Raw genomic sequence first — 21,146 nt, forward strand, 5'->3', positions numbered from 1 at the left:
CCCTGCACAGTGCCAGTCCATTACAGGGTGATATCAGTATCTGCAAGTACTCTTTTGCATACTGCAAAATAAGACTGTCTGCTTATATAATTTTTACTCCAAATTTGAAATTTGTTTTTCTTATGATGGACATGAGAACTAAAACATGTTAATCCTCCATTTTTTTGTTTGTTCATTTTAATTATCGCCCTGTGGCAGTGTTGCACCATACCAACCCAGCATCTTATGACCTTATATTTCCAAAATCTTAAAACAGAATTCATCTTTTGCAGGAAACCCACAAGATAAACCATATGGCTGAAGGTTTAGACACATGCTCATTTCTCCTGAAATCAAAGGCATTTACAAGTAGTTCACCTCTTTTCTCTGCAGTTACAATTTCTACTCCTCTGTGAAGTTTTTCCACTGGATGCCGCTATATCTCTGTGAGAACCTGAAGGCATTCAGTCATATAAGGACACTAAGTTTAAGTACTGATGTTGGGGGAATTAGTTCTGGATCACAAGCTCCAATCTATCTCATCCCAAATGTATTGGACAGTGCTCCAACACTCCAAAGAACATAGTTCCACTGCTCCACAGACAAATATCTGGGGGCTAGTCAGCACTTAGGTTTTGATCACAGTCATTTTAAACTCGTTTGCAGATGTTCCAGAATGACCTGACGGTTTCTTGCAACTTTTATGAAGATAATAAAAGCTGTGTGCACACAACTGAGCTTCTGTTAAAAAAAGATTAAGGCTGTTGGTTCCTCATAAATTCATAAACAATTTAAGCTTTATTTGTTAAGCTATAAAATGCCATAATTAGCGTTCAAACAGCTATTGACCAGGATTCCTGGAGACAGCTGGAATGCTAGAAGCTAAAATGTGATCAACATCAAATGCATGAGAAGTCAAAGGGATCCAGTGAATGGAAGTGAATGGAACCTTGTGCTTGGTTTATTTCAGCACAAATCAATATCACGATTAATTGTACATTTTACCACAATGACGATTAATGAACAATTATTTTGTTTTTGTATTTTTGACCCTCATAGTTCAGTGATGCGGCTTGTACTGTAAATATGCTCCAATATTAAAAATGGGATTTTTTTTCTAATGTTGCTGGGAGCTTGTTCCTCTCTCGTTTTCTGAGCACTGTTTATATTTGATGTGTGATTGTGTGTTGGTCGCTAAAACAGTTTTTTCATTTAACTTCAATTGTTTAGTGTCATCTTAATTAATGTCAAAGCAAAACACATCAAAACCACAGAAACAAAAATTGCTTGGTCGCTTCTGCGTTTAGGTTGCTATATTCTCATGTATTTACCTGTGATCTTGAGAGATTAAACAGTGTTATTCCAAAGGTAAATACTATTTCAGCTCACATTTCAGGTTTGTGCCTCTGTCTAGCTTATGTGTCTGTCGCATTGTTAAAGCAAGTCTCTCAACAACATGTCTATGGAGACTATTACTCAAAGTTATGCCTGAGTTGAAAAAGTCCAAGAAAATCAATGCAAAACTGCCTGCCATGGGTTGTTCCAACTTTAGCCAATAGCTCCACGCATGTTTTATGTGTCCCTCTCGCATTTCACAAGGCTAATTTTTCCAAGCACAAGACTCATAAACTGAGCATTTAGGTTACTGCACCAGTTAACGCAGACAGAACATGTCCAATATGCAGCAAAAAAGGCCACAAAAAGTTTAGTACCTCAATCTCAGGGTTCAGTGAACAGAACAAAGCGCTGATCCACGTCATCTCAAGGCCACAATCAGAAATTCATCTCAGCTACAGCATTTTTAGAACAAAATCTACTGATAGTATGTCACCTTTTCAGACTTATTATACAGGGCTATAAGCTACACAAACTTTTACAGACAGAGAAAGCTTTTCTCTGCCTGCTGGCTCTAGATTATCTATCAGCCTAAAGCTGTTATGTCCCCTTTCAGCAAGTTTTCCTGCTTATCAAAGACCAAGCTTCAAAACCTTTTAAAGTGAACACAGAAAAAAAACGACATTGTTTATTCAACATGGTTTATGTAGTATAGTGAGGAACACCCCAGACTTCAGCACCGCAGACCAGAGTGCAATTCCACATCAGGGTACAAACCCTACACCAACAGTGCTGGGCAAGACTCCTCACAACATAACACCTACCTCTGGAACATGATTAGAATTGTAGAAGCATCTGCCAAATGCTGGGAAAATGTATTCATTAATAAAAACAATTTAAAAACATCTCACCAGACACTTTATCAGAAACCTCTATCCTCAAAGCTCCTGAACACCGGTGTACAATTTGTGAAATTTACATTTGAATATCCCTTTTACTTCCTTAAAGACCTCATTGTTCATAGCTTCTGGCCACATGTAGAGGACAATTATTCATACATTAAAAAATTCATGGCTTTGAAAAGGGAAAATATCAATAATCACCGATGGCGGATTGTCACACCGATTGTCACATCTGCCCAAACAGGTTCTCCTCCACACCACCAGGGGCCACTGTCTCCTAAGTATTAGCTTAGATTAGCTTCTTATCTGCTAATTTATGAGGATATTTAAAGCAATACTTGGTGAGATTTGTTATTTTTGCTCCTGGGATCCCCCTGCTTTTACAGAACTCTCCTGAAATCAAGGGTGAAATGGAAGGAAACGGTTGATACACTGTCAAGTCTTTGCAATCTTAATGAACTTGGATAGGATTTGAGTGAGTTTGTAATTAGAAAATACAAATGTTGTGTGGCTTCTGTTAAGTACTAGGGTTTGCTACAATGACGCCCTTGTACCTCCAGCACTAAAGAGGCAAATTTGGACACTGTGTATCAACTGGGGTGGAACAAGTGTGTAAATCCCACCACTGTCCACTAGTCACTACTCTCCTATGTTTAATGACTGTATCATTTATTATAGTGTTTGGTTTCATATAGTTTACTACCTGTATTTATTCTCTGTTTTCCCTGTTGTCTGCTGCTCTGTAATGTCTCTTAATGTAGCACCATGTCCTGGAGTAAGAGCCGTCTATTACTCTAAGAAGTCTGCAGTGAGAAGGAATGACAATAAAGCTGACTCTGATATCAATCACTCTACAGAGAAAAGGCTGCACTTACTTTTCTGCGGACAAACTTCTTGAGAACACTCAGAAGCTTCTCCAGTTTCACATTGGTCTCCTCCTCGAGAAACATTACCCAAGAAGAGTTCTTCCCAAAGTGGGAGGAAAAACTGAGGAAACAAACACATAGGCACACACATTACAACTGAAAGAACAAATCACCCTGAGTTACTCTCCATCCACTCTCGAAAGAGAAAGCATGTCATGCAGCCAGTCATTTTCTGTGAGAGCAGGTGATTTGTAGCTGTGAACTGGCAGCAGGTAACAAGCAACAAATTAAACTGAGAAAATCACTGTTTTAAGGAAATCATTATAATGTGGAGACACAGCAATAACTCTTTGGACTAATCACAGAGGTCCCCCCACTTGACTCAAGTTGACAGGGGCTCTGAACACACACAATAGAAACAAACCTGTAAGAGATTTACTGTGTCTGCCTAGATACCACTGAGAGAAAATCAAAGGTTTTAACTCTTTCTTTTCATCCAAAACTTAATGAAAAAATAATTATTTAATTAAAAATTTAGTTACATAAAACTTGGTATTTAATAATATATAATGCATAATACTGAATATCTTAGAGGTTCTATGTCTCTTCTGATTAAAGAGTGACTTAAAAATATACACATAAAGATTACATTCATTCATTCATTGACTGTCTGTAACCGCTTATCCAGTTCAGAGTCACAGTGGGTCTGGCACCTACCCTGAATCACTGGGCGCTAGGAAGGAACAGACCCTGGAGGGGACGCCAGTCTTTCACAGGGCAACACACACACAAACATTCACTCACACACTCACACCTACGGACACTTTTGAGTCGCTAATCCACCTACCAATGTGTGTTTTTTTGACTGTAAGTGGAAACCGGAGCATAACAGTTACATATTCCTCTAAATGAAAAACCAATCTCTACTGGAAAAACACATCAACATCATTGTCACTGTATGCAGTGAATGTGTGATTGAGTGAGTCTGTCTGTATCTGCAGGGTTTGAGAGCACTTACTAAGGCAGCGAGGGCAGGATGCTCCAGTCGCCCTCATTGTCCGACAGAGTATGAAGGAGCAGAATGTTGGGAGGGCTCTGAAAGGGAAATATACTCTGTTAGAAATGGAGAAGAAAGGGTTATACCTGGAGGTGTGCAATACATGGTCTGTCAGGTTTGAGACACAGAGAGAGGACTAAAACAAATATGGTGAAATATCTTGTGCTAAAAAAATTAATGACTGATGCCTTAAATTCACAAAGTGTGAAACACTTATGTTTCTGTAGATGTATATGTAAAACCAATATGTTGCAACCCTTCTTTATTCTTTAAAATGTAATTGGCTGTAGTTGTTATACTGCCTTTAAAACAGATTTGCCTTTAAGGCCAAAAAGTTGTTACGTAATTTACTATGAGCAGCTGATGGCATACAGCAAATGAACATTAGTGAGGTCAAGAAATCACTTCAGAGAATGCACTTCCAATGCTCTACAGCCCAATGCTGGCAGGTTTTATACCCTATCGCTGGCCAAAGCATCAGTGGGCAGGGTAAACTTAGATGGCCCAGAGTTTCAGGTCTAATGATCAATGCTTTTTTGGAGAGATTATACAAGCTGTGTGGCCACAGCTGGAATCAGCAGAGTGCATTTGAAAATTGCCCATTTGTGATGTGTCTATAAATCTTTGGACATAAAGAGTGGAATTTTTTTTTTTTTTTATATATAGAATTCTTTCTTCTTCGACCTGTGCTGCCAAAATCTCTCTGGTTCAGATGGCTGTACATCCTCTGTTTGATAAACATTGATGGAGTTTACAGACCGGCAGGTTAAGATGCATTTCAGAAGCTGAATATTTTGTTACAAATGCCCCATTTAGAATACATCACTGCTGTCTTTACACACGCATCTCAATATACACTGGTTTACATTCATTTATGAGACTCTTCTAGGACAGACGCCACCGTACTTACAAACTCTAACTACTGCATAACTATTGTATAATAATCGCTTTTGCCTTTGCATCAAACTTAAAGTCCCAAAGACAAACACTTTTCTCCTGTTCATTTTTACTGCACACAACTGGAATATACTTCAAAAAAATTTAATTTGCAGTCCTGTTTTTCAGTTTCCAATGGCATCTGCTGCTTGCTCCCCGGGTGCTGGGGCTGGCTTCCCACCATTCTGGGTGTGTGTTCACTGTCCCTAGTGCACTAGTGTGTGTGTGTGTGTTCACAGCCACAGATGCGTTAAATGCGGAAAATTGTAAACTGTACAATGACAAGTAATTGCACATTATTATTATTATTATTATTATTATTATTATTATTATTATTGCTAGGCTGCCATTGTAATACAAACTTGGAAAGAGTTAATGAGACATTATAAAATTGTTTACATAGAACAGCAAACTTTTACTACTGAAAAGTAAACACACTCATTCACTATGAGCACAATCATGACTTAATGAGCTCATGTGCATAATACTTGTAAATCAGGAGCTCATTCCACAGCTGTGGACACTGACATTTCAAGCACTGATAGGAAATGTATTCATGCCTCTCTTGCATGAGCAACACATGGAAATCAGGATCTAATTGATAAATCAGGTGGCTGATAATATCAGCTGATATTAACAACCTGTGGAATTATCAGTATCAGCTGACACTATTATTAACAATGTGCTAATAATTGCCATCATATTTACATTCAAACTCTCACAAAAACAAGTTTTAATGAGGAGATATTATGGAAAATTAAGATAAATGCATGTATTTATATCCTGTTAAACCTCAAAGGGCCACTATGAAGTTTTATCACTGGGTATATTTTGGTGAATCAAGCCCTATTCATACATTCACTCATATGTAATCATGGTTGAATAAATTTTAAAATCAAAAACAATAACACATTTACGTGTCCATGGAGTTGACTGAGTTATTAGTATTTTAGGGGCACAGCTGTGGAATGAGCTCCTGAGACTCTCTAACATTCCTAATATTTAGGTGGTTTGAAGACAATTAAAGACTTGATTTTTTTGATTAAACAAATGCATACTGTTTTAACCTTCTTGCTTTTATTGCATATTTTTTGCATTATATTTTAATATGCATTGAATTTTAGTCTATATATTATATTTTTTTTTTCATTTAAACCCCCCAAACTCTCATACTGCCACCAATGGTGGGTGCCACCATCTCCTTTCAAAATGTGGCTAATGTAATGCAACTGGACAAGCTCAACACACTGGAGGACAGCGCCAATTGTCCATATGCTTCATATAAGCTGACAGGTGCCCTTGTTGGCTAGCACTATGAACAGTGTGATGAGGGGAGAGGGAGGTCTATTGTATACTGTAGAGTATAAAAATGTGTTTTTGGGCTCCTTATTCCCTTCTCCCTACATATGTGAAATCAATAACAAAAAAATACAACTAAGAATATTTAACAGCTCCAAAGGCTTCTACTTATCTTTGAAGGCTTTAGACTGGATAGTGGAACATTACTGTGAGGATCTGGTAGCATTCAGCCACAACAACATCAGTGAGGTAAGGTAATGATGTTAGATGATCGGTAAATCACAAAACCTTGAATTCGATGAAGCTCCATTATTTCAGTTTCAGCTACACAGCCCAATGGTAGGTGGCTTTATACCCCTCTAACTTCCACTGTGCGCTAGGCATGGTGTCTTTAAGTTCAGTCATGGCTGCAGAGAATCACTAAATACTATGTGTCACACAGAAATACCCACGTCTCATTTCAAATATTATGTAATTTATCTTCAACAATAAGAAGGACCATGTAGTTCACTTTTTGGGTGTGTGTCCTACCAAGGGAGTAGGGAGCAATTTGAGATACAGCCATAAACCTTGTTCTGATAAGCAGCTCAAATCCTGGCATGGCCAACTTGTGGGGGCAGATTTCTGCAGCCTGAACTGCCAAAAGACATCATCAGAGCTTACATTTTTCAAACTGGTCACAATCCACATTTGCAGGTGGTTTCAAATCTGATTCTGAAGTCACCACCTAGTATTTTTCCACCTTCCTCATAATGATATATATTAGCAAGGAGAATGTGATCATCTCCATAATTTTGCCTCTGACAGACATTTTTAGGCACTGCAATGTGAATCAAATGACGTCTGAATTTCATAAAGTTTTTTTTTTTGCTGCCCCCAATTCACTGTTTTAAAATTACACCCAAGAAAACACAACATCATTATAGCAAGTCATAAGATATACTCAGAGTGACTGTGGTGGTGCCCTCAAGGAAACATTTTCAGTACCTTTAATTAGGGAACATAAATGTATCATATTTTACATTAATTGTAGATATTTAAGTTATATTATGACAGTGTATATTATGTTGCATATTAATTTATTCAAACCGAGCAGCACTAAAACAACAACCAGCCAGAGCGGACAAAACACAGTCAGAGAACAAACAGGAACAAATGTCCAAGGCACTGCAGGGAATGGTGCTGAAAGAAATTATTTGAGAAATGTGTTTTTGTGTGTGTGTGTGTGTGTGTGTGTTTTGTATTTGTTTTTGTTTTTATTTTTTTCTTTATATATTTTTTTATTTTTTTCAGAGCCTGTTTAAGATTTTCTGAAAATGTTTCTGGACCTGTTTACCGCTTCATTAGCTCACACCATTTACTGACTGAGAATGACTGGGAGAAAGAAAGAACACAAAAAAAGTGTTGTCTTGGGGAAAATATGAGAAAGAACCTGAAATACATAAAATCATTTGTGGAAATATTTATTAAAAGGTTTATTTATTGTAATAGTTTTTATAATTGTTTTGTAGTTGTTAATTATTATTTATTGTATAATACTGTGAACCTGTTTTAAAGCAACCCTAGATAAGGTTTGGTGTATTTGCTCCTGGGCTCCCCTACTGTGGCAGAGTTTAACAGACATTTACAGCACTGCCCTGAAATTAAGGGTTGGGTTGGTTTCCCTTTTGTCTCAGTGCAGTTTACACAGTGCAATTCACAAAATGTTCCTCTTCATCAGAAGCTAATTAAAACATGAGTTTGAGTTGAGGGTCAGTAATTGAGGTCTGGTGTTGGCATATCCAGCATAAACAAAGCAAAGGAAAACAGCCCGATGGTTGCTCACTCACATCACCATCAGTCTGAGGACAACCGTAACCTCAGGGAACCTTAGCTCCAGAACACAGAGGAGCACAGACCTCCAAAGAACAAACCTAGCAAAAAAAATTTCCCATCAAACGTCATCACTTAATGTCCATTATGACAGGTGTAGTGGGTCAGTCGAGGGTCCCTTGAGGTGAGAGCTAAAGAAATGAGCATCCCCAGCTTCTAAGGCACAATAAGAGCTGTACAGTCCTTCAGACTGACTTGAGTTTCCTGACATTTTCTGACCTCTGCCTGTGTGTGTTTTCACTAAGCTGATAGGATTGTGGCTGAAAAACCTCAATCGAGCTATGACTCAGGTTGAGGATGAAGAGTAGGATGGTGATGAAGAAGGGGTTCAGTGAGAGCTTGCTGTTTTCTGGTATGGGTACAGAATGGTCCCATCATGCTTCAGTCCAGCTGTGTTAGCAGCTAAGTGCTAATTAGCACGGGTGACCCCGCTGCGTTATACGCACAGCTGACGTCACTGGGACGTCACGTCACAGACACAAAAATAATGGGTACTGAAGTACCAGGGGGAGCTATAATGACTGTGACTTCAAGTCTTTATATGACACAGTTTTTAGTTTAGTGTTTTTCTCTTTTCTTTTCTTTGCTATCACTCTGGAGGACTAAAATGGCTTTTTGGTTTTTTAAACCCAGCTGTGAGACATTTCCCTGTGATGTGTTCATTAGCTGCCATCTCCAATATTAGCACTGTGATATCTGAATTGGGAAAGCTGCAGGTTTTAAAATGTAGAGTGAAGGAGGGCTTCACACATTGTCAGCAAGTGACTTTTTTAAATTTGAAATATTTTAATATTCGCCCATGAGCACCGGCTTTGTTTAACCAAAAAGTAACTTATAAAATAATGTACACAAAGCAGGACACTATTGATTTAGTTTAACAATCAATAACAATACGAGCAACATGAAAGATGGCCAACAATATACGCAGAGCAACAGATGGACTACAATCTGTAATTGCAGAACTACAAAGTGCTCCTGTATGGTCAGTGGAGCTGAGAGAATGGTGAGTGAGTGTAGAAACAACATTACGTGGTTCAAAATACGAGTTATTAGAGTCACTTGATATAAAGCGGGACCAAACGAATCATGGCTTGAGTGCACATTGCTTAGCCTCCACACTAAGAACAGGTCCATCTACTTCACCCTGAACTCGAGAGTAAAACCCCAGGCTTTTAAGCACTCTGAAACACACAGAGCTGAACTAATGTAGAATTAATATCTGCCTCTAGTAAGTTAGTGCTTGGCAGTTGGAGGAGGGCATTACGGCTGAGTGCCAGACGCTTACTGCGCATTTATCACAATGGCTTTGGCAAAAAACTGCCAAAAGCCTTCCATGAAAACACAGAAAGCAAAAAGGTCACAACTGCAAGTTCATAACAAAAATAATCATTTTTAAATTATTCTGTGCCCATTAACACATACAGGCTCATAACTGATCTCAAGCAAAGTTAGAGCAGAATTCCACTCATTTCTCACATTCTCTGCATAATTAAATAGGGTTCAAATTAAAATAATGTAAAGTTGAGATATAAACAGTCAGTGGGTGGTTTTGAATTTTGAATGATTTGATTGTGTCTCTGTTCGCTTGTCGTCAGTTCCAGTCCAGAGCGCTCTGGCGTCCTGCTGTTTAACTGCTGCTTCTCCCTGTGTCTTATCTCCGCTTTGTCTGTTTTTTATAACAGTCTTCACTGATCCATTTGAAACTTTCAGCTTAAATTTTCCAAGTTATAACTTATTTTCCACTGCAGATGCTCTGGCCTGCACATTGACTGACAGTGCCCGCTTCCACCATGAACATAATGGCTGGGCGCTGACCCACAGTACCTACGTTCACTGCTGGTACCTGGCCCTGCACATTGACTGAGAGTGCCTGATGCCACAGTGAATATACTGGCTGGGCGCTGACCCACTGTACCTACGTTCACTGCTGGTACCTGGCCTGGCACATTGACTGAGAGTGCCTGATGCCACAGTGAATATACTGGCTGGGCACTGACCCACTGTACCTACGTTCACTGCTGGTACCTGGCCCTGCACATTGACTGAGAGTGCCTGATGCCACAGTGAATATACTGGCTGGGCGCTGACCCACTGTACCTACGTTCACTGCTGGTACCTGGCCTGGCACATTGACTGAGAGTGCCTGATGCCACCACCACTACTCAGGTTTCTTTACTGGCTAATGTTGCTTACTTTTACTCACTCAAGTTGATTTCAACTCAACACAAAGGAGATTTCCCATTTCATATCAGGTCTGACTGTACTGCATGTATCTCCCAAAACAGAGAATGATAAACCAGCATTTGTTTTTAATCCATTAGAACGAGTGCATTCTGCCTGAGGAAACAGATTCTGCATGTATTAATTGTTTAAAATAAAATAAACAACAAATAGTTATAACACAAAAATGTGGTTAAATAACCTGATGTTTTTCGAATGTCTACATAAACATGTAAAAAAGAGGAGTCATTAGGAATAATGGGGAGTATGTCAGCTGATTTCTGCAGCACTCATGAAGAGAATGATGTACTACACTGTGTTAGACAGTCATGATGACTAAAGGGGTCTCTCACGCAGCTGTGTAGCCCCCTAGTGGTACAACCATCACCTTAACATCAAGGCTAAAAAACGTTAGGTCCAGGGCTGAATTAATTAAAAGAGAAAGAATTCTGTGTCACTACATAGGCACATCTGTGGATGACCCATTTATTTATTTTACAGAGAGACAAATAAACAGACAGACAGAAAAACACACAAAGACAGAGACAGGCAGATAGACAGAAACACTTACAGATAGACAGAGAAAGGAAGACAGAGGCAGACAGTCAGACAGACCAATGAAGAAAAAGTAGATAGATAGATAGATAGATAGATAGATAGATAGATAGATAGATAGATAGATAGATTAATATTGGCTCTAATTTAAATCCACTTTAAACTCACTGATAGATAACAGAGCTTCCTTTCTCAAGATGAAGTGCTGTGGTCATATGGACCAGGTTCAGATAAATAAATGTAAGTGTGAAAAGTATGCTATTATGAACCAGTAATGGCTGAGAACTAAGCCCTGAGGAACTCCATTTACAATTTGATGCCACTAACGTTAAACAGGCGTTCACATACCCAGCTCATCCAGAAACAAAGCCTTTAAATCCAATTCTACAGTTGCTGATCAAAGCCAGGGAAGCCCAACGCTTGTAAAAGTGGGTGGTGGTCAACCATGTCGAAGGCTTTTGATTGGTCGATAAATAGCCCAGTGTAGTATTGATTTTTTTTTTTTTTTTTTTTCCCTGAAACGTGCAGGCAATACACAGTAGTAACAGCTGTATGTATGGAGCTATACACATTCCAATGTTGTTCTGTTCCAATAGTAAATGTACGGTGTGTAAATCGAACATGTTTAATGAAAAAAAATGGTGGTATTTATCATTTGTGCTGCATGACTGAGTGTAAGTGGCCTTAACTGCTCAGCAATCCACTGGGAAACAAGGCTGTATTTGGCTGTAAGGCTGTAATAGAAATAGCTGGGTCCAGATATATATATAATAAAGATAAATACAGTCAAAGCAAACACTAGAAATGATCAGCTTTATCATTATCCCTATACAAGACTGAAAACAACCCACAACACAGAGCAACTCATAGGTTCAAAGAAAAGAAAAATGAAGAATAATACAAATATTCTCTAACTGATAATTAAAACGGATAATAAACCAGGCATGTGAACTACAATATATGCTCACAAATTTGTGGACAACCCTAATAATTAGTTTAATGGTGGACTACAAATACCTCTGGACACAGTTGCTTAATTAAACCCATAGGAAACCTCCATAGGGAAGCATGTAATAAACAGGACCACTGTACAGCAGCTGCAAATGAGTCAGCTGTTGTCTAGTGGGGTATGAAGCCCCTGAGCTGTGGGTTGTGGAACAGTGGGACTGCAGCTTTCCTGAGTGGTGGGGCTCAGTCTAATACCTTTGGGAGTGGTCCAAATTTCTTCATCCAACAACAGTACCTGACCTCGCTAAGGTTTATTTGGCTGAATGCCATCAAATTCTCACAGACTATTCCCCATGTCTGGTTTAAGGTCTTCCCAGATGAGTAGAAGCTGATTCTGTAACAAAGAACAGAATCCCTATTAGTCCACTAATGATGGCTGAGCAGCTGTCCGAAAATATTTGGCCATATATTTTGATTGCTCCTGTGCTGGACCTCCACACGAAATGCTTAAGGAAGATTTGCGTGGGAGGAAATCTCACTGTGAGGCAGAGTCTGTAGGGACTGGGTTTATTCATCAGATTGCAAGGCATTGCTTCATTTTTCAGACTAGTGCTGACATCTTGTGGCAGAATATAAGCAGAGGATCTGAAAAGCAAATGAGCTCCAGCACAAGCTCAGAAACTCTTATCAAATATATATTTTTGTAGTTTCTCTAAAGCAGAGGAAAGTGCATCGAAGAAGTGCACCTCTTCTTTGATACAAAAATATATTAACAATTTGGCAAACCCAGCAGTGCACTCCATCACAGGGCATCGCACACTCACCCAGTCACTCACACACTGTGTGCACCCAGAGAAACCAGAGCACCCAGAGGAAACCCACACAGTCACAGAGAGAACACACCAAACTACTCAGAGTCAGTGACCCAAGGAGTGGGGTGTTGAACCCAGGGCCTTGAGACCCTGGAGCTGTGTGGCAGCAACACTAACATTTTCATAATGATTACAATGTATGTATGTGGTTCAGTGAAACAAAATGCAATGCAAGAATTTAAATGCAATTATTTTTATTAACAGTAAATAAATACCTGATTATTAATTTATGTTTTCATAAGATCATTTTCATCAGGATCACCAATTTTACCACTTAGATATGTTCAGATACGCAAAACTAGGCAATATTGTTTACATATATCATATTTTAATGTTATTTACCATATAATATCTCACTGAAAACATTGTCTAAACATAAATATTATAAATTAGCTTATGTACTTTGGATGCCTTGGAACCCAACTCAGTAAAAACATAACATTTAAACCACCTCCTTGTTGGTGGTTTAAATGCCCATTTTATCAGCTCCACTGAACATAGAAGTGCAATTTGCAGTTCTACAGTTACAGACTGAAGTGCACATGTTGCTCTGCATACTCTGTTAGCCCTCTTTAACTGTAAACAACAATGTTAATTTGTTTATTCAATGCTCAGGACCACCACAGACACCACAGACATATGACTTGGTGGATCATTCTCAGCACTGCAGTGACACTGACATGGTGGTGGTGTGTTAACGTGATTTGCTCTGGTACAAGGTGGATCAGACACAGCAGTGGTGCTTGAGTTTATTTTTTAAACAGTGTCCACTCACTGTCCACTCCATTGGTCCACCTTGTAGATGTAAAGTCAGAGACAGTAGCTCATGTGTTGCTGTAGTTTTAGTCGGAAGGACACATGACACAGGATATTGTTAATAGGTGAACTTTTTTTTAGTTCAGATTTAAAAATCCAGCAGTATATTGTAGTGGAGCAGATAAAATGAAACGAAAATGAATGCGTGTAGAAACAATTTTAATTTTATGGCTGGACATGCACATATAAAAAAATAATATATAATTATAATATATAATTAATATAATAATATATTAATTATAATAATGTTATTGTTTGAGAATAACTCCAAAAGCAAGTGTCCTGAAGCAGGTTCTTGCAAATATCAATTAAAATACAAAGCCTGAGAAATATTCATGTTGTGTGTTTAAAATGTTTTGCCATATCACTCAGCTCTGCCGGCACCTGCACTGCTCCAGAGTCAGATATGAACGCTTTTAGGGATTTGTTGTGCTGTAGTGAAATGTTTTGCTATGAATAAAATGTTAATAATTTAAAATGTAGGCCACTCAGATGTGGAGACAGATTTAAAAAAAAACAAAAAACATGACGAATATGCAAAACACACATTGTTTGGTTGGCTTAAATTATTCATCTTGCGACTGTAGAGGCAGTGATGCGTGGTGATGAATCAAAGCCCAGGAAGTCCCTAAACTCCTAGAATTAGCCTGAACTTTTCCACTGGCCTCATTTGTGATCAAGTGATTGACAACTATAAAACTGGGTCTGCCCATCAAAAATGTTGACAGTGATGTTGAATTTGGATCAATGTATTTTAAATATTTCAACACCTAGTAACACTACAAGCTTGGTTTGTACTTATAAAATTTATTATTAACACTAAAAATGGAATAGTTGCTCAGGATGCATGAAGAAAAAAAACAAAAAACACTCACTGGGTGAAATTCTGTGTGTTTCTGGGGCTGCACTTATTGTGTGCCACTGGTGTCAGTCCCACGCTTGGTAAAATGGGCATGTCGTGCCCATCTAGCATAAAAACTGTGACAAGTTTTTGTGTAGTTTATTGACCATGCTGGCTGTGTTTCCACAAGGTGTGTTTTTTGGCAACTCTTTGCGGGAGTAGGAGGAAAAGTAACAACATTCAAATCCTCACAGCAACACTCCAGTAACTAGCGTAAAGCCTTCCCAGAAGAGAAGAGGTTGTTACCCGTGAAAGCAGCTGAGGTTTCTGATTATTCTTATAAACAATTATAACAAAGCCGACTTCTTAGAAGAAGAACTTCACGTTCCTGCTTTGTGAAACTGAGCATGGTCTGAATGTCATTATAGGAAAAAATAATATTGCCACTGAAAAATGATATCTGTTATTATTTAAACACATTAAGGACACCACGGATTCGTATTAATAAATCCAGCTGAGAGCCGAGAGAGCAGTTCAGCTGTCTAGAAATCAGAGCATGACAAAAATTATCTGGAGTGCACTAGCCATTAAGACTGAGGGTTTCCAAAACAATCTGGGGTGCTGAATCACTCCTCACAATCAAAAACCAACTAATCTGAGAGGAAGGGCTATTAGAACAGGCTAAATATTAGGCAAAAAAAAAATCATAAAAATGTATTGGATGGATTCCAAATGGATTCATTACAACTGTTAATACCAGGCTGTATCATTTCATAGAACATTTGTGGTGTCTTTGGAATACTTCAGCCAATATACACAATTTTTACAGCTCACCTTTAAATTTCCACTTTGAGATACATCAGAGTTCTTTAAACCAGAAAACCTCACTCTAGAGACTACTCTACTGAAGGACATAAATAAGCACTTTCACAGCAGATTTCACAGCATGCTTTCATGCGTTATTCTGCCCTGAGCACCCCCTTGACCGAGGGACAGCACAAGCTGAGGTGGTCATTACTGTTTTATGGGTAGAGCTTCAACATGCTCTGAGGAGACCACTAGTCTCTGAATGTGATTTGCAGAACTAAACACGTTTGTCAAGGATGGCTCAAAGTGATGGACAGAGCAAGGATTCTGCCCCATAAAGACATAGCTAATTGAGGACCTCAGGCCATTAGCACACAGAGTGCAGCTGGGATTCATCCCTGGATCTAACCTGGAGGGAGGACTGCTGCTATTTTAAGCCACACTTCTACCTCAGACCAGCTCAGGGGGAAGGATTGTGCTAGTGATTTCCCCAAATTAAGCCAGAGTTATAGGTCTTGTCAAGGGTTGTCATCGTGACAGCGCTGTCAAGTGAGCAGGCGAGAGACACTTCGGGTTTTCGGGGTGATGCCACCGACACATCTTCAAGATCCTCTGCCCTTGGAAGTGTGTTACAGCAAGAATACAGGGAGTGAACCTGCTCTACACTCATTAGTCATCAAACTATACCTCCCACCAGGCTGGGGGGAGCTGACAGAGGGGAAATAATAGAGCCAGAAAGTGGCTGGCAAGGATCAAAATAAACTGCCTTTATATAACTCAATCACTTGATGAAAAGCATTGCAGTACATCCTGTTCTTTTGGGGTACTGGGGGGAAAAATAAAATTCGCAAAGTGGAATCCAGCAGCTGCAAAGAGGTGAACAGAAATAGCCTTGGAGGAGAGCGAGAAGTTGGTTAATCCGGTCAGAAAAGGATCAGAGGCAGAGGAGGGGAAGAGGGTTCTCTGAACTGGAACAGTGTTCCGAGTGTATTACAGCTCAGCTTTCCAGATTTTCAGAGTGAGGACTCAAGTATTGGGTCGAACGGTTGAAGATATAAAAATAGACAGGTGCATTTCCATCTCACACACAAGCTCCGTCTTTAAGAAAATGGCCCTGAAGTCACCATAATGGAGCACAATTTATCCATCACCGTGAGGTCCAGCCCTGTAAATTCAGACTTTGACAGCGGCTTGTAAATTCCACGATACTGTAGAGCACACAAATGGAGATTATAGCACGTCCTTGCTGTTCCAGCGCAGATCACAGGTATACGGTTCGTGAAATTTCATAACTGTCACAGTTCTGATGCTAGCTTTATAGAACAGATAAGCCTTTCATTTATTCAATTTCCAGGCAAAGGCCATTAACTATAAGGTATTCATGTTTCATCATCAGACAAATACCAGAAAGTTACACAGAAGGCTCATTTTTTAGACTGTAACTGTGTTAGTTATTTGCCTTTATTACCGCTTGGTTTCTTTTCAAGAGACTTGCTGTCGGTTTTTCAAAGAAATATGCGGGGACATTTTTTCACACCTCCAAAGTTCCGATATTTTCTGCTTTTCATGATGCACATAATGTCAATGACAAATGTAGACTCAGATCAGATCCCTAGTTTTGATGGTCTTGTGTAAATTAGGCTCTTTTTTGTCTACGTTCATTTCTCAATAACAGCTTCAATACAACTCCAGTGCGCATACATATGCAAAATGTGTTAATTTATTATTTATTCCATTTGTTAATTCACGTTTATTCCATAAAGGATTTTTAATATTCAGGATCATAGTGGGTCTGGAACCTACTAGGTATCACGGGGTTCAAACCAAGAACACACCATGATCAGTGTGCCAGTCCATCTCAGGATGTCACACACTCAACCACACGCGCACATGCACACAAAAGATATTTATTTCACACACTCACCCAGTCACTCTTACCTATGGGCAGTTCCATTCATTCATCTCAGGGCACATATGGGTGGGTAATTTCACACAGCCAATAAACCTACCAAAATGTGTGCTTGCATTATCGGAGGAAAGAGCACCCAGAGGACACCCACACAGACACAGGGATAACACACCACAATTCTTATCGACTGCCACTAACAGCATAATGGCAAGTAATGTATTAATTTATTTATTAATAAATATCAGAATCTTTCTATCACACATCAATATGACTGTTACAGGGAAACTCAGAGTGGCCAGCAGAGGGCGCTGCACGGGAATCCCACAATTGCAGGGATAAAATGTGCTATACTTGTTTCAAAAGTTTCAATGTGCTCATGTGCAACAAATAGGACACAAAACTACAGATTGTGATTAACATTTATATTGTCTATTTTGCTATCCACCTCAGACTTGTTCCAGCAGTAAAAACAACTGACAGTCAATTTATTTGGAAAATATTTATTAGCCGTTCTTTGTGGGCAAAAGGAACCTATTTCTAGGACATACGTACGTAACATGAATCTAATAAAACATCACACTGAAAGAAAGGGTAGCTGCTTATTTATTTTAATGAGTCGTGCTAATCAGTTATGCTAATAATGCTAATCAGTCATACTGCAGGGTTTAGTTATGGGATGCAATCAGTCTATCAAACTGTCTGTTTACTACTGAACTCTAATAGGTATTGCTGATCTGATATTAGACACTCTGGTAAAGGCAGTGGCTCATGATGTTTATGAGTTACAGCCAAAACACACAATTACAAGATATATGTTCATATTTGATTCCGACGGTGCCCTAGCTTTTACGTGTGTGGCAGCCTTCTGATGGAAATGGAAATACGTCCTTAATGACCAACATAAAGAAACCTCTAACTGGACTTCACTATATACTAAAAGAGCTTTCTGTTCAACACAGCATTTGGAATAAATTAACCACACATTGCTTTCTCCCTCTTTCTGACACATCTCAACATGAAAATGGAACACTAGAGTGGATTAACAATGGTCTTTATTCTGGAAAGACTTCAGGGTTGAATCTAACAGCACCAAACAGATCAAGGACTTTTCCTCCCTATTTATCTGAAAGGGGGGGGGGGGGGGGGGATGATTAAGGTCTTTTTAGTGCCTTTGACAAAAGCCAATTGGCTTCAGACTTAAAGGCACACATTAAAAACCAACATGACAACTGCATCCGAGTGAAGCTATTCCAGTCACACAGAACATGTTCTGGGTTAATGCTCTTAACGCAAACCTGGGCACTGATACAGGGTCTCGGCATCAAAAATACTGAGCTCCGTCTAGTTCCTATTAAAGATGAATCATCATATATGATTAATGCGTGTCAGAGGTCTACCTAGAGCCAAAATATTCAAATACTGGAGGTGGATGGTTGAGATCTAAGAGTTAATCTGAACATGACATGTATGAAATCAGTTCAGTTCATGTGTGTGTTGGTAAAAGCCTGGATAAGCACATTTAGCACAGCTGCAGGAACATGGAGTTCATATATGCTTCATTTCACAACTGCACACTATGATCCAATAGGCAATGCTGCGCCTGATAAATGTGCTGCGCCTGCACATTTATACAAGTGCAACACACATAAGCAGCACTGCAATGACATGATCTGGTGACATGCTATGATTCATCACCAAAATACCATCTGCTCTGTGGTGGTCCTGTGCATGTCAGGACCATTAAAAAACGGTGATACGGGCCAAAATGCATGGAGTGCAAGAGATTACAGTGTGTTATTAAAGGCAAATATACAGGCAGTGTAGTCAATAGTGTGCAAAAAGTCAGAGACCACCCATTAATTAAACCATTTCCAGCTTAAACCACCATCAAGTTCCAGAAGCTGGAAATATTAAACACAAAAATACACACAAGACTCAACAACTAAGATATAATATTAGTGTTTCAGTATTGTAATGTGTTCAGTTAAATTTCCACCATTTTCTATCTGTCTTGAAAAGAAATCTGCAGGCATATTTCCACACTTCTGAAGTTCTGTCTTAGAATGTAGTTACTCATGATTGAAACCACCACCAATTAATTCTGTGATTTTGAGGTCTGGGCTTTGGGGTGGTTAGTACATTGTTTTAAAAACACCAGCATCGTCTTTGCTTCAAGCAAAAGTTTAAAACAACTGAATTAAAGTGCACAGTAAACAAGTGCACACTCCACTCACAGCTGTTGTGCTCCAAGCACTGTGAAGCTTGAACGCACTGCTTAATTTAGCCTTGAATTTCAAGCTGAGAAACATATGTCCATTAAAATACATGATGTTTAAGGTTGCTGGTGTTTATCTAAGTGGGTGGGTGTTCTGTTTGGTGAAGATCTGAGCTCTGTGGAAAGGTAAATGCAAAGGCTTTCAGAGTAACCGAGCGTCTGATTCAAGGCCTTCATTGAGGACCTGCTCAGGTCTGAGTTTTCAGGCTGGCAGGGATTCATTTTTCAGCTTCTTTGACGGTTCTGATATTTCAGTTCTTATTGTTGGCTAAAGTAGCCTACAGCAGCCAAAACAATGCCATGATTAGCATGTGTTCACCTTTAAAATGAAATCAGTCCTTTGTGCTTATGATATATACACACATGCTCTCTGAGATTAACCCTGGAATGTCTGGAGTTATGAGTTAATTACGTGTAGTAGGTCACGGTCTTTGAGGAGTTTCATATGATCTCCCTGTGTATGTGTGGGTTTCCCCTGTGTGTTGGTATGTGTATTGGCTGAGCAAAAATGTCCATATCATATCCTGTAATGGACTGGTACCCAATCAAGTGTGTGTTCCTCTATTGATCCCAAAAATTCCAGGTAGGCTCTGGACCCCTTGTCTTATATAAAACAGAATACATAATCCTCTGTGTTATAATATTTTCAATTCAAACATAAGTAAATCAATTTTCACATATAAACTCATTATCAGAGTTGCTCTTTCTTATACGTAGTGGGTTTCTCTGTGAGACATGTTCTCACCCACTCACTGGACATAGTTCATTTGGTGTTGTTTGGTGCATACTCATGCAGGAGTGAGCACAGACTGACCAGAGATGTCCTAAGATATTCATTATTAGGCCAGCTCGGACTGAATATACTAGTCCATAAAAAGACACTCTTGTGGGTCCAGTTTCCATATAAATGTGGTCATCTGTCCAATGTCCATCAAATATATTTTCTGTGACTCTAAGAGTAAGATTTCCACATTCAAAAGAGGCGTCTTGTAAATGACTGTCAAAGTCATCATTGAAAGATGCATAAAAGTCTTTCTGTCTGGACCTGTCATTCATTTTATTTTTTAAATGTCTTTGTGCTCACAGGAAGTTCATGAAAAAAGACGAAAACACTTCCCCCATGGTCTCAATCAGACATTATCAAGAACTGTACTAGAGAGCTGACAGGATCAAGCCTATTAAAGTCCAGTATATCTGATTTGGACATTTGTGTTTTCACATACAGCTCCTCAGAGAAATGCCTTGAAAAGTTCAGGGTTGCCGAGCATTTCTGAAAAGGACTTAAGAGTGAGTGTGTAAGAGTGTCTGTGTGTTTACCTCTCGGAGCTCTTCACTCTGTAGGAGCAGGTTTTCTCTCAGTCTCTCTGCTCGCTGCACATGGAAGGAGTTCCGCTGGCTCTGGATGACAAATACCACCTCCCTCAGGCCTGTGAAGCACACACACACACACACACACACACAATTACCATGCACCCCAAAACCACAGAATAAACACTCATTTTCAAAGTAGTTCACTGAGCAATGTTTCCTCAGGCCTTTCACACACCAGACGCCCACTAAAGCAGACACAGTAGCACAGAGGAACATATTCACTAAAGCACACAACCAAATCACACAAAACTAGCGCAGTGTCCAAAACTGCACACTATTCCCTATA

At 39.2% G+C, this 21,146-nt stretch overlaps 1 protein-coding gene across 1 annotated transcript in view; it reads right to left on the reverse strand.

The window, feature by feature from the left end:
• Positions 1-21,146, reverse strand: part of b3glcta (beta 3-glucosyltransferase a) — a 153,319-nt gene that overhangs the window by 52,403 nt on the left and 79,770 nt on the right. Inside the window, exons 4-6 of the mRNA XM_066677652.1 lie at positions 20,807-20,916; positions 4,101-4,177; positions 3,092-3,203 (exon numbers count right to left, since the gene is read on the reverse strand). Of these exons, the coding sequence (XP_066533749.1) occupies positions 3,092-3,203; positions 4,101-4,177; positions 20,807-20,916 (299 nt within the window). The remainder of the gene's footprint in view (positions 1-3,091; positions 3,204-4,100; positions 4,178-20,806; positions 20,917-21,146) is intronic.

Source organism: Hoplias malabaricus, chromosome 1 (assembly GCF_029633855.1).
Source record: "Hoplias malabaricus isolate fHopMal1 chromosome 1, fHopMal1.hap1, whole genome shotgun sequence".
Taxonomy (NCBI): Eukaryota; Metazoa; Chordata; class Actinopteri; order Characiformes; family Erythrinidae; genus Hoplias; species Hoplias malabaricus.